Source organism: Diorhabda carinulata, chromosome 6 (assembly GCF_026250575.1).
Source record: "Diorhabda carinulata isolate Delta chromosome 6, icDioCari1.1, whole genome shotgun sequence".
Classification (NCBI taxonomy): domain Eukaryota; kingdom Metazoa; phylum Arthropoda; class Insecta; order Coleoptera; family Chrysomelidae; genus Diorhabda; species Diorhabda carinulata.
The window spans coordinates 13706529-13720634 of NC_079465.1; the positions used below are offsets into that span (position 1 = coordinate 13706529).

Consider the following 14106-nt stretch of genomic DNA (forward strand, 5'->3'; position numbering starts at 1 on the left):
TGCGCTGTCGTAGTGTTACATCTAATGATATTAGTTTCCCAGATGTCTCTTAGATTTTTTCAGTTGAATTTTTTGTTTTTTAAGAAAGCTTTTTGTCTTCTTATTGGATTCTCTTGTCTTTTGAGGCACAATGTTTAACAAAGTTGTTCATACTATTCATACTAATTATGGTAAAATTCGATAGATTCAAATAACGATAAGATTGCATTAGTGGAATCAATATTTAGTACACCACGCAATGTTACTATATTTTCAGCTATCTCAAATGGTCACCAGAGTGCTATCAAGTAATTTTTGTTACACAGTTTCACATACATCTATTAAAATCAAGTTTTGGGCCGTGATTAGATGTCTTTTTTACATTTTTGATAAATAGCTCTAAAACATAAACAGCAAAGCTCTAGATTTGAACATTGTCAAAGATTGTGATCTTTTGTCATTAGAATGCACTAGAATATTTAAATTGAAAACCGTACCTCGTCCGAGATCTTATTTGTAATATAAAATATCTAATATCGAAGAAATACAATTTACGAATTTACGAAGACATTGAAAAACCGATGTTGAGGTTAGTTCAGTAATGATTGTTGTTCCACTAATAATTATGCATATTATGAAAGTTGACCTATTAATTCAATAATCTGTAGAAGTTCGTCATTTCAAACATAACTAAAAATCAGAAATAATAAACACATATGGAAGTTGAACTGTGAATGAATATTAATTACACTGGTGTACAAAAAAATTTTTAGTAGTAACACAAGAACGAATAGCATATTATGATAAAATGAACTTATACAAATACGAAAATATGAAAAAAAATATTTGTAACGTAACGTGAAGTTTTTAAGTTACATTTATAGAACCTTATTCATTGGTAAAATATTTAATATTTTTTAAAAAAATAATTTGGCGTGTTTTAAATCGTATATATTGACAATATTTATAGCTTACATCTAATAAATATGCCTCACATCCATTGAAAACAAAAAAAATTTAAAAAAAATCACTTTAACTATCAAGTAGCTCTACTTTTTCCTTTTATGGGGGGTTGCACTTTCTCTTTTCAAAAACCAACAGTAATCACCCATCATGGCCGAACCCCATAATCCTTGATACTGAATTTCCATTGTTCTAATATCTTGGTGGAACCTTTCACCCTGCTCATCACTGACAGCTCCCAAATTTTCGGGAAACAATGTCAGATGGTAATGGAGAAAAGGAATTTTCAATAACATTCGAGTACCAAGGGTTTTGGAGGCGTCTAGAAGTTCATCAACTAACTGTTGGTAGTTTGGATCCATATTGTTGCCCAAAAATCCCCTCACTACACTAACAAATGCCTACCTAACAAGCTCCTGTCTGTTGAGCTTTTTTGCAAAATTGTCATCGTCCAGCAATCTTCACATTTGTGGCCCAATAAAAATACCTTCCTTTAATCAATCCATCACTCAACTGGGGAAAGACTTCTCTAACGTATTGAATCCATCACCCTCTTTATCCATAGCCTCTATAAAGTTCTTCATCAATCCAAGTTTAATGTGAAGGAGGGGCAGAAGGACATTTTTGTATCTACAATCTTGCTTGCCAATTTTTTTTACACAGTGTTGATTGCCCGACTGTCCCATGGACAAAGAAAACAGCAATGTTCCATTAACACTCCCTGAAGTACCATTAAAATTCCAGTCACCTTCAGGTCCCCACATATCTGCCACTTATACTTGTTGAATAAGTGACAGATATGTGGAAGTGGAATATTTTCTTAAGTTTCTTTCATCTTCATAGAATGATAAACTGGTATAGACGGTTTTAAATTTCCATTGTTTAATAACAGTGCCAGTGTAATAAATAGGCGCCACTCACTGGGATTATGCTCAATATTAAGTTCCTTCATTAGACCATCAATATCGGTACACGCACACAACCAAATTATCCATATTATAGAATGCAGAAAATGTAGCATTTCTTTTCCTAAAGGTCGTAATTTTTGTCTCTTTGGCTAACAAGTTCTATTCCCTAAGACGGGAAGCAAGAAGTTCAGACTGTTGCTTTGATAACCTCAAATAACGTGCTAAATAATTCACCTCACTTTGAACAATCAAATGTGGCTCGCCGGAACTGGTACTTGGAGTAAAAATAGGATCGGTGCATTGTTTTTCCGAGCTTCCTGATGTTATGTCGTCTCCGGTATCTTCTAAAACAATATTTTGTAGATCTAAAGGCGCAATCCGTACTGGTAAATCTTCGTTATGGAGAACAGGTCGTAAAGCAGACTGCAAATTTGGATACTCGATCTTGTGCTTTCCTTTCTTAGAATAACCTTCAGTCTTTGCTAGACAAAAATAGCAGTCGTCAAAATGGTTAATAGGTTCCTGCCATATCATAGGAATTGCATAAGGCATGCTTTTTTCCTTCCCATTCATCCATTTCACCAATGACATGCTACAACTAAAACAGCACGCGTGGGGGGCCCACTGCTTGTCTTGGTCTCCAATTATAGTACCAAAATATTTTAAATAGGCTTTTTTCTCATTTTCGGAAAATGGCCTGGTTCGCAATTTCACCATAAATTCTCCACAAATATAGGAAAATTTGTCAGAAGTTTTGCAACTGCGGCGCGTTCACCTAGAAATTTTCGTCTTTATAATCCCTTTCTGCACTATGAACAGAGAACCACTTACTATGAAACTCAACAGAATTCTAATTTTTAATATTATTTATATGTTTATTATTCTGAATAATACAGTTCAGGTATTTTTTCGGCCATAAAATTTACCGATATTAACCGCCCCTTTATAAAATTACCTACCTGCTAATGTAAATAGGGATAATTAAGCTATTGAAAAATGGTACGCTTAATAAATATTTTTTCTATTATCTATAAATATCTATAAATACCCGTCCATATTTCCAATTTAAAAGTAAAGGTCTGGCCTGTGTTACGAAAATCTTGTCGGCCAGTGTTATTAATTCCATACAGATGAAATATTTTGATTAACTTTTTTGTTTTTAGGAACAGTAATAGGATGGGGATTCAATGAAAAAAGAGCTCTCTCAGAAAAATTAATGCAAGCAAAAATGCCCATAGTTTCGACGATTAAGTGTATATATTCAAACAGAGAATTTTTTTCACGTTTCACCTTTGAGAAGAATTATTGTGCTGGTTTTAGAAATGGTGAGTAGTCTTTAGAAAACAATTGATATTTCCACGGGATGAAATATTGAAACCAACTGGAATATTTGAAATTATGCATAAATAAAATAAAATTTTATATTTTCTTATGCTAGCCAGAAGTGAATTGAACTAGTCCATCATAAACATTTATAAAGAGCAATGTTGTTTACCTAGTATAGATATAAAATAAATATTATTAAAATTTATTCATGTTGCTTCCATCTCTTGATCTTGCAACTTAAGTTGGGCTATACAATGTAATCTTATCATTCTCTTAATGTTCTTTGATTCTTGTGATGAGTACGGCTGTCTAGACAAGGTGTTGGCTTTTTGTTGACAATAGTAGAAGAAGGCAAGCTCCTGATCCTGGTTCGGTGCTGCCCCCTTGTAGGCATTTCGATCTTATTTTCCCTGTGACTGGACTTTGTCTACACGATCTTCGTGCTTGCCCTGGCTTACCACAATTCCGACGTTTGCTCTCTCTCTCTCTCGGCTTCTTGTTAATCATACCTCTCAACAAGTTGACGATCTGGTCCAATTTATCTTTGTCATCTTCTTCTTGTATGGTTGTATTCCCGTTATATGCGGTAGCCTTCGTGGCTGCATCCTATTCAATAGCAGCAGTCAGGGCATCTACTAAGGTTTTTAGATGGGTTAATCGAAGCGTCCTCTGCATATCATGATTGCGCAGGCCGTCAATGAATGCCTGGATGCCCAAACATTCCATCATGTTTTCTGGAGCTTATGGATAAGCAAATCGGAAAAGTTGGCAATGTTTACTTTCTACTCTTTAAGAATTTCGTCACGCTTCTGCCTTCGGTTCTTCAACTGCGATAGGATATAGGTCTAGATACTCGTGACTATTTCTCCACTCCAACCCCTTCTTCACCTGTTCGAAGTCGTCAGTTTCATCAGGAGGATCGTCTGGAGTACTTCTAAAGCGTATCGTTCTTCATTTCAGAAATTGATGAGATTAATGTGGAAGACTCGTCTTTGAATAGATAAGTTTCTGGATCAAATCCGTCACCTACCAGAGCCACTTTAATTCTTTCTACTAATTCGCTCTTTTTACCGGACATTTCCGATTCGCGATTCTACAGCTTCGGATTTCAGTTCCATCACTTTCAGGTCACCAAGTCTCTTCGCCATGCTTACGTCACTATTGATTCACAATACTCCACAACTTACACCAATTAATATTTTCCTAATTTATCTACAATCTTTCTATTCGTGAGGTGAATTAATAAACACCGTCTCTTACATTCTTAATTTATTTACATACTATACAATACACTTAATAATTCACTTATAAATATCACTTAAATAATTTCTGAGAATACTTTTACTAATTCGTTATTTTCGCTATGACTATTTATTTATAACTGAACTAACTGCATTTTACTGCATTTTCACAAATAATTTATATATATATATATATATATATATATACATATATATATATATATATATATATATATATATATATATATATATATATATATATATATATATATATATATATATATATATATATATAAATCTATAACAAAAAGAAACAAAACAAATAAATAAATAGAATAGAAATTATTTAGAAGAAATACTGTAAATAAATCGCCTGCTACTAAAAAATTATATATAAATGAATATCAAACGACTTCTGACATTTATAAAAAATGTGAAAGACGCCGCCCGAAAACCGCCGAGCGATTTCGCCGAATTTTGAAATATTCCATAGTAGCTGAACAGGGATGGCCTAGGGAACCATTGTTTGTACATACAACAGTACATACCTATAAAATACCTTAGATATTTAATTATTCTCATAGTTTGTTCCAAATATATATTATGTATATTTCTGGAATATACGTTAGCTACAATGTAAATATAAAGAGATGAAGGTGGGGAGGTGGAATGTATATACCTAAAATATATCCTGTATATTTGAGTTTACTATAGGTGTATGCCAAATGTTCACCATATATATTTCTAGAATATACTACTCATGTGTTTGTGATATATAGGGAAAGCCATAATTTATATTGTGGAACATAAAAATTAGAATTCGTTTCAGTATAGTAGACAAGATTTGGTACTGGAGAATAGACAATAAATGATCACTCAGTTTTAAATACACACAAAAATATTAAAATAATAAGTTTACATCAGACAGTTGACGCCATGTATTGCACTTTTCAGTAACAATAAATACATTTACAAAGAAACAAAGTCTGCTCCAAAAGGACATGTCCGATCAATTTCATTATGATTATCTTGAGGTGTAACCTGTAAAACTTAGTTTCACATTTTGCTGAGTAAAAACGGTCACCATATTCGTAAATTTATAACTATTAAGAATCTAAAAAAAACAAATTGAAATATATAATACAAGTGAAGAACTATTTATTGAAATACCAGTCCTATTTATTTACCCTAGTATTATTATTCTGTATATTGAACATTCAGTTGAAGCTTCGACCTTGGGTAAAGCTAATTTATTCCTTTGTTCAATTCTAGGTACTTCGGTGTGCAATGGTGACTCAGGCGGATCAATGGTATTTCCAAAAAGAGGAACTAGTGGTCAAAATACTATTTGGCAGATTAGAGGATTAGTGTCTGTAGGTGTAGCATTACAAACCGAAGGAGTGTGCGATACGTCACAATATATCATATTTACAGATGTTGCTAAACACTTGTCATGGATACGACAGATTATGAATTCTAATAATAAATGATAATAAATAGTGTTTTAACTTTTGTGATAATTTTTCAATGACTTTCTATATTCTTCAACTCAATTTATATAGCTCTACATATTCACTACTAATTTATTTAGATCGACCGAATACTGCTTACTATTTTATTCCGTTCACTATGACTTTTCATTATAAATGACTCTCGCCCGCTAAACAAGCTCGAATATATACTCGTGGTCAATAATAACGCACCACCCCGATTTCTGAAAATATTTTTTTGTTTAATAAATTTAAATTAATATTGCTATTGTTTAACTCCTTTTCAATAATTTTGACGCAATAATAAGGAATGTGTAGTAATTTTAAGTGATTTTTAATGAGTAAGAAAATAAAAATAAAAACATTGCAATAAAACCAAATTTCCTTAAAAATAAAACTTGCATTCTAAACAATAATGTTCCTTTTTTTAAAACGCTAGTAGCATGTATTTCCGCCTCTGGATGTGATTGTTGCTAACATTATCCTGGGCATGCTTTCAATTAGGTGCTGTATCACTTCTTGAGATATGTTCTTCCATTCCTCTAATGCCGCTTGCTCAAGCTCATTTAAATTTTGAGGAGATAGATTTCGAAGACGAAAGTAGCGTTTGAAAAGTCCCAGACATGCTCGATAGGATTCATATCTGGACTTCTTGATGGCCAGTCCAGGGTATGAATTCCTACTTCGTTTAGGTAATTCAGAACATCTACCGCAACGTGTGGTCTAGCATTATCATGCATTAAACGTAACTTGCTGCGTTAAGGACGGGTCTAGGATGAGACACTAATTCTGTGCGGGCATCAAAACAAATTCCTCCTCAAAACATAATAGACCCTCCTTGGAATGGCTCCCTGTGAATGATACAAGACTGCGCAAATCTTTCTCCTCGCCGTCTTTGAATTTGATTACGTCCATTTGGACCTCTTAGACTGATTCTTGTCTCATCAGTAAATAAAACTTGACACCAATTTTCTAAATTTAATTTAATTTAGAATTTAATTGCAAAAAACGGCCATCTCGAGGAGTTAAAACTGAATGACGTCCTTGTCCAGGCCTCCTAGAATGTGAACCGATCTCTCGAAATCTTTCATCTATCTGCTAATGGTTGTGTGGTGCACGCCAAACAGATTTGCCACTCTTTACGACAACTTTGTCCCTGTCCAATTAACTCTGCTTAACTTTAACTTAACTGCCTAACTCTATTCATTTTTTGTTTAACTAGTCTCGACTTTAACACATCTTGATTGACTTAAATTACTGCTGTCCACAAGTTGGTACAACAATAGAATGAAACATTGAAATATGCATAAAATTAAAATTTCAAAAAAACCACAAAAACAGTTATTTGCTTATAAGAAATTTTGCTACATTTTATCGCTAACATTTAAAATACTTTAACATTATGAAAAATAAGAAACCCAAAAGATTTTAGGTTTTGATATTGAAATGAAGGGTGATGCGTTATTTATGGCCACGAGTTTTTATCAGAACGGAACTTCTAGAATTCTAGAAAGTAAACAGGTAAATAACTAAATAAATAATAATACCTTCTTAGAAATTACATAGTTAAAGGAAAGAGGTATTTTTATTACATCCAAAACACTTTTTGCTCTAATTTCTGCGTAATTATTTGTCGATTATGACTAAAATTATCCAACTAGACTTTATTTGTTAATTTCAGTTACACATGGGAGTTATTAAAATGTTAAATTTGTTCCCATAGAGGAAATTTTATAATGCAAACTAAATATTTCACGTTTTCTTTTGGAGTGCTTTATTAAAAAAGAGAAAGGAAGAACATAATTATACATTAATTTTTATCCGACTTAGATATAAGCACGATGAGGCTCTTCGATAATGGATTTCGATTCTTGAAGGTGTTTATATTTAGATTCATTTATCGCCAAAGGATGTTTATATAACGCCTCTATCTTCGCATTATTGTCATCGTTAAAATTCCTCCTTTGAAAAAGCAGCCTATACTCATCTGTAAGGGTCTCCCGGTTATTTACCTGTTCGTAATGGAGTCAAACTTGATTTTTTTCATAATTGTGGGAAAATTTAAAATCTAGCTCTATTAAATTGTGATGTTGTGAAAACCTAGCAACTCTTAGAAGGGCAATATAATTTGCTGGGTAATTAATGCTTAAAATATTTCTCCAGTATGGCATGAACGCTATCAGCTTCCATCATAGTGTGTCCTCGTTCCAGATATAGCTGCTCGATTAATATTTTTTTAGACTTTGCCAAATCACTTAAAGTAGAGGCTAGAACTTTGTTTCGATTCTGGTAATTACGAGTACACCCGTCGGATATTAAAGTTACTTCTTTTACTACCTGAAGAAGATGATAAATGAAATCGACTATGCAGGAAGTAAATTCATTGCTTGTAATGCTGCTGTTCCCCTAATGCCAAACGTACAACGTTACATTTGCATCATTGAGCTCATATCCCGTAAAGTTGTGAAGCTGCAGTTTTTGTTTCTTAGAAACTTGCGATGCCAAAAGTGAAGGGCATAATAATACACACTGAAGGTGCATAGTTAAAACTATCTTTTCTTTAATTTCTTATTTCTTAGACCTTTTGATATGTTTATGTTTCAAAATCTTTTTGATTTTAGGTCTCTTCTGTTTTGAAACAGACCCAAGAAGATTTAAAAACATAAACTATTTTTTCTTTAGAGGCTTGTGATTTTGCAACATTTTTTGCATCTCTCGCATCATTCTTATTCTTCATATGTTTCTTATATTTGTTCTGACTAACGCTTCCAACTTTAAAATCACAACACAAATCACACTGATCTTTCCGATGCAAATGGATTGCGTTATTTTCATCATTCATAACTTTGGTAAAAAATAATGTACAGGATGGTTTTATTTTATTAGCAATACACTACTCCTTATAAACACTGAACATGTGAAGTTTTGACCTAAAAGTTGATTCAACATTAATTTTCTTTGAGGATGCCCGGCAGTAATGGCTAGGTACCTTTGGTAGTTGTCCGAACCATAACCTAATACTTTGTCTTCCTTTTTTTCTATGTTTCTAACTAAGAATCAGTCTCTTGCGGATTAGAATAGTATATTTTATAAAAGCTGAAAGTTTGTCAGCGCATGCTCCCAGCACAGGTAAGAACGATGGACTATTATGAAGTTTGGGTTACCGTGGCTTTGGCAGGTAAACGGTACTAAAGGTGTGTAAAATACCGATCTAAATTCATCAAATAATAAAGAGTGATTTTTTGGTATTACCTTCAGAATATTATTAAAAATCACGTTATTGATTGCCAGACACTTAACATCGTGGCAACCCCTTGCCAGACACCCCTAATGTTCATGAAATTATAATTCTACTTATGTTATAGTATAAAAGCTGATTTTTATATATAATACTTAGGTAATAATTAGATGATGTTTCCTCATCAGCCAGACATTTTTGATAGTTCCAACCCCTTGCCAGACAATGATATAGGGTCGCTGTAGGAGCGAGCGCGAGACAGTATATGTATGGTGGGTGCGAGTGAGATGGCGAGATAGGTCTATCGCGATCCCTCAATAACAGATTATAAAAAAAACCAAATAAATAATACTCAAAAATTTAATTTAAAATATATTAATAACATTATAAGTTATTATAAAGCATAAAAAATAGATTGATGACATTACAGATTATTATTATAGTGTACTAAAGAAAATATTATTATATTCATTATCATCATAATAATCAATGTTATCATTTTCTTCGTCACTGTTACTCCATTCCATCGTCGTCTTCTTCTTCTTCGTCAGTATATGTATGGTGGGTGCGAGTGAGATGGCGAGATAGGTCTATCGCGATCCCTCACTGCGCAGTTGTTATTTCTACTACGTATTTCAAATATATACAGACTTTAAAGTATATTCAATATGTGTATATTATTAGTGTATGATACGTACATTATATGCTTACAATTTGTTTATGTGATTTTTTAAATGAAAGTGATTTTGTTTAAAAAATTAAGTCATGGGTGATATATTAATTTGCGTTATTTGTAAGAAAAGTATTGGTAAAATAATATTATTTTCTGACGAGACATTGAAAAAATGTGAATTAATTTGAAAATTGCGACAAAAACACAACCTTAAATATAATAACATCATTCTTCCACGTGAATATACAGAGAGTGTTACAAATCATTCACAGGACTGATGAAAAAATATTTTACCCCAGAACCTAAAAATTCTAAAAAGACTGTTGAAACAGAGCAAGAAAAAGAGCCATCTAAAGACGTAAATATATTAACAGACTATTCAATACCAGGTTCATCGCATTTGTCTGAGTTAACTGTATCACACCCGACTTCAGCTTCTCAATCAACAGAACTTCAACCTTTCCAGGTAGCTGTGGACATTAGCGGACTTAAAGAAGTGAGTGAAAATGCTAATGCAACCACAGAAGTAAATAGTTCGATTCAAAGTGATACCAGTGTTGATATAAGTAAAAAAATTTGTTTATTTTGCAATAAAAAAAAGAGACAAGTGAGATCAAAAATGCTTCCACTCCATGAAGGTGATATAAACCAATTTCAGTCTCGTATAATGTCTAGCATTGAAAATCAAAAAGAGTATAATGAGTTTTTAAGTAGATTGGAAAGTATTGCAAGTCCGAAAATATACTATCACACTGACTGTGGATTCATTTTAATAATAAAATATCTTCATTGGCGAAAATATCTGTTCAAAGTGATTGGCATCATTATCGAGAGTACCACCAAGAATCTTTCAATGAAATTTATAGCATCATAGAAGAAGATATTATCAACAATGGCCGCTGTCATTTATTGATTCATTTACATGAATTATATACTGATTCATTGGAGAGAATGTATGCAGAGAATTCCATTAAAATGGATACTACTTTTACTGCACACCACCTAGAAGAAAAAATTGATAAGAAGTTTTCCAAAAATGTTAAATTCCAATTATATGAAGACGATTGACGAAACAGTATTGAACAACTTAAAATCTGAAAATATTATCCAAAAAGCGGCATTAGTCTTACGAAAAACTATTTTGACAATGGACAAGAAAAAATTACCATCTAAAAATCTTTCAGCACAGCATTTAATTGCAGGTGAAGCTTCTATACCGCAAGAATTATTTGATTTTTATTCTACTCTCATAAGTGGTTCTAGACAGAAACGAAAAAGTAGCTTGAAATGTATTCGTCAAGTACGGTCTTACTGTCAAGATATTATTTATGCAATTCATAATGGTCAAGTCAAGACGTCTAAGCATATCACGCTGGGTATGACTCTGAAGAGTTTAACAAGTAGCAGAAAAATTGTAGATATAATCAACAGATATGGTCATTGTATCAGCTATCAAAGTGTCGAAGAACTTGAAACAGAAACCACCTATGCTTCCATTGAAAAGTCAAATTTATGCCCCGAAAAAATTTAAAAAACACCTGAACTTTGTACTGGACTGGCTTATGATAATTTTGACCGCTTTGTTGAAACTACTAGTGGGAAGGACACTTTACATGACACCGTCGGAATTATTTATCAGAACATCGAATTCAATACATCTGAAGAATCTGAAATATCCGAGGCACCAGTTCCCACTAGTAGAGACAATTCACCACAGAAGAGGAAAAGGAGACGAAGAACTTTTGAGGCAATAGCTTCAGAAGAAATTCCCTATCCAAAAAAACCAAAAATGACAAGTGATTTGCAGATTATGGCTGATGAAATTGATTACCAGGATTCCATGCGGTTACAGATTGTGATTATAATCCTGCATTATTCCGAAAAGGAAAGTTGAGGCCTTTTAAAATTAAAAAAAAAAAACTGAAGAGTATCAAACAGCTTTCATTAAATTCGGTAAACACGAATTATTCGAAAATAATAATGAACAACAAAGCACTTTTGATATTATTCAACGGTTTATATGTGAGGTATACAATGTCGGTTCGATAACTGATGTTGATGCAGAACGGCTTCAACTATTCATTAATACATATCAGGTCTCAGATATTAATGAAGCGTTTAGCCGTAAAAAACTACGAACTTTTGATGCTAGCAGTCTGCCACCATGTAAATCCGAGCTCCTACAACAATTTCTGCGAGCCAACTATGTGTCTAGCATTTGTAAGAATGCAAATCAGCAAATTCCAACAATTTATCAACCCGAGAATAATGGTTGGGTTCTCGAAGATAATCAGTACCATTTTAAATGGTTCGAAGGTGATCAGTTGCCAAATTTCGTCAGAGATTCACTGAAAACTATCTCAGGTATAATACTACTTCAAACCATTATACATTATTTTTTGATATTTTCAATCCCATTAACTTTTTCATATTTCTACAGAAACTGACGAAGAAGAAGAAGACGACGATATGGAATGGAGTAACAGTGACGAAGAAAATGATAACATTGATTATTATGATGATAATGAATATAATAATATTTTCTTTAGTACACTATAATAATAATCTGTAATGTCATCAATCGATTTTTTATGCTTTATAATAACTTATAATGTTATTAATATATTTTAAATTAAATTTTTGAGTATTATTTATTTGGTTTTTTTTATAATCTGTTATTGAGGGATCGCGATAGACCTATCTCGCCATCTCACTCGCACCCACCATACATATACTGTCTCGCGCTCGCTCCTACAGCGACCCTATATCATTGTCTGGCAAGGGGTTGGAACTATCAAAAATGTCTGGCTGATGAGGAAACATCATCTAATTATTACCTAAGTTTTATATATAAAAATCAGCTTTTATACTATAACATAAGTAGAATTATAATTTCATGAACATTAGGGGTGTCTGGCAAGGGGTTGCCACGATGTTAAGTGTGTGGCAATCAATAACGTGATTTTTAATAATATTCTGAAGGTAATACCAAAAAATCACACTTTATTATTTGATGAATTTAGATCGGTATTTTACACACCTTTAGTACCGTTTACCTGCCAAAGCCACGGTAATCCAAACTTCATAATAGTCCATCGTTCTTACCTGTGTTGGGAGCATGCGCTGACAAACTTTCAGCTTTTATAAAATAACGAAGGTCTGGGGTTCACGGGCTCTTGCTCTAGTAGTTCGAAGTAGCAACTCCTTTCACACATCTCTGAAATGTGTCTTCACTAAGGCTAAGAATATTAAGTAAAAACTTGCGGCGCACTCTTAATTTCTACTTATTCCTTTTTGTGGGTATACAAGATTAATCATAGAGCGGTATTAGATAAAGATTGATATTTTCCAATATACCTACATACGAATGTGAAATTATAAAAACCGTCTCAGTCTATGGGAGCGCAATGCTGCAACATCTGCACGCAGTTGTCGATCTGTCATTTTTTTTAATCTGTTGCTCGTTGTTCACAACAAGAAGCAACGGCGGCGGTATTAAAAGCTCAATGAGCGGAGATCGTTGCTGTTGATTGAATCGAATAAATTGAAGTTACTTAGTGGAGTAGAACACTACAGATGTATAGAAAAAAATATCTGAGAGAATCAATGTCGCGTGAAAATAGTTTTTATAATTCAAACCAACTTATGTTTTATTTTTTTTTTAATTTTATTGCGATACGTAGACAGTTTAGAAGATAGATACAGAAATATTAATTAAATCTTTTGGAATTGTATCGAGTGAAACTGCATTAAAAGACGAATGTCGCCACAGCTTGCCGAGCCTTGTGTCAAGAGCCTCGCGAGGGTCTGGTTAGTGCATTATAGAACACATGCATTTTATGAAATTTTGAGAGTTTAAAATGTATGCACAACACCAATTACGTAATTGTTTTGAATTTATATGAAAACATATAATTTCACATTTCCTCAATGTTCATGCTACTTTTAAAGTATGGTAACGTTTTTCAAAAGCGAACTGATACTTGGTCTACGACGTGAATCAGTTTTCATAGTGTGTGATCTTTACTACCATGAGCATTAAAACTTTTCTTAATAAAAAGGAATTAGAGGAAAAATATTAGTAAGAGGAGTAGGAAAAAAATTATGGAATAAAGAAAATGTTTGAATCATTCTGACTTAGAGAATGAGATTTTATATATTTGGTTAATAATTACAATTTCGTTTTATTCAATAAGCAATAAGACAAATATCACGTAGTTATCATTTGCCCTCGTATATCCCGATGGTGATATTTAAAAAATACACACGGTAAGATTTGACCTTCACA

At 32.8% G+C, this 14106-nt stretch overlaps 1 protein-coding gene across 2 annotated transcripts in view; it reads left to right on the top strand.

Moving 5' to 3' along the window:
• Nucleotides 1-5929, top strand: part of LOC130895313 (transmembrane protease serine 11G-like) — a 47822-nt gene extending 41893 nt beyond the window's left edge. For both annotated transcript variants that reach the window (XM_057802539.1, XM_057802540.1), the window contains exons 8-9: nt 3014-3175; nt 5690-5929. In XM_057802539.1, coding sequence (XP_057658522.1) covers nt 3014-3175; nt 5690-5907 — 380 coding nt within the window. In that variant the 3' untranslated portion in view covers nt 5908-5929. The remainder of the gene's footprint in view (nt 1-3013; nt 3176-5689) is intronic.
• The last annotated feature ends 8177 nt before the right edge of the window (nt 5930-14106 follow it).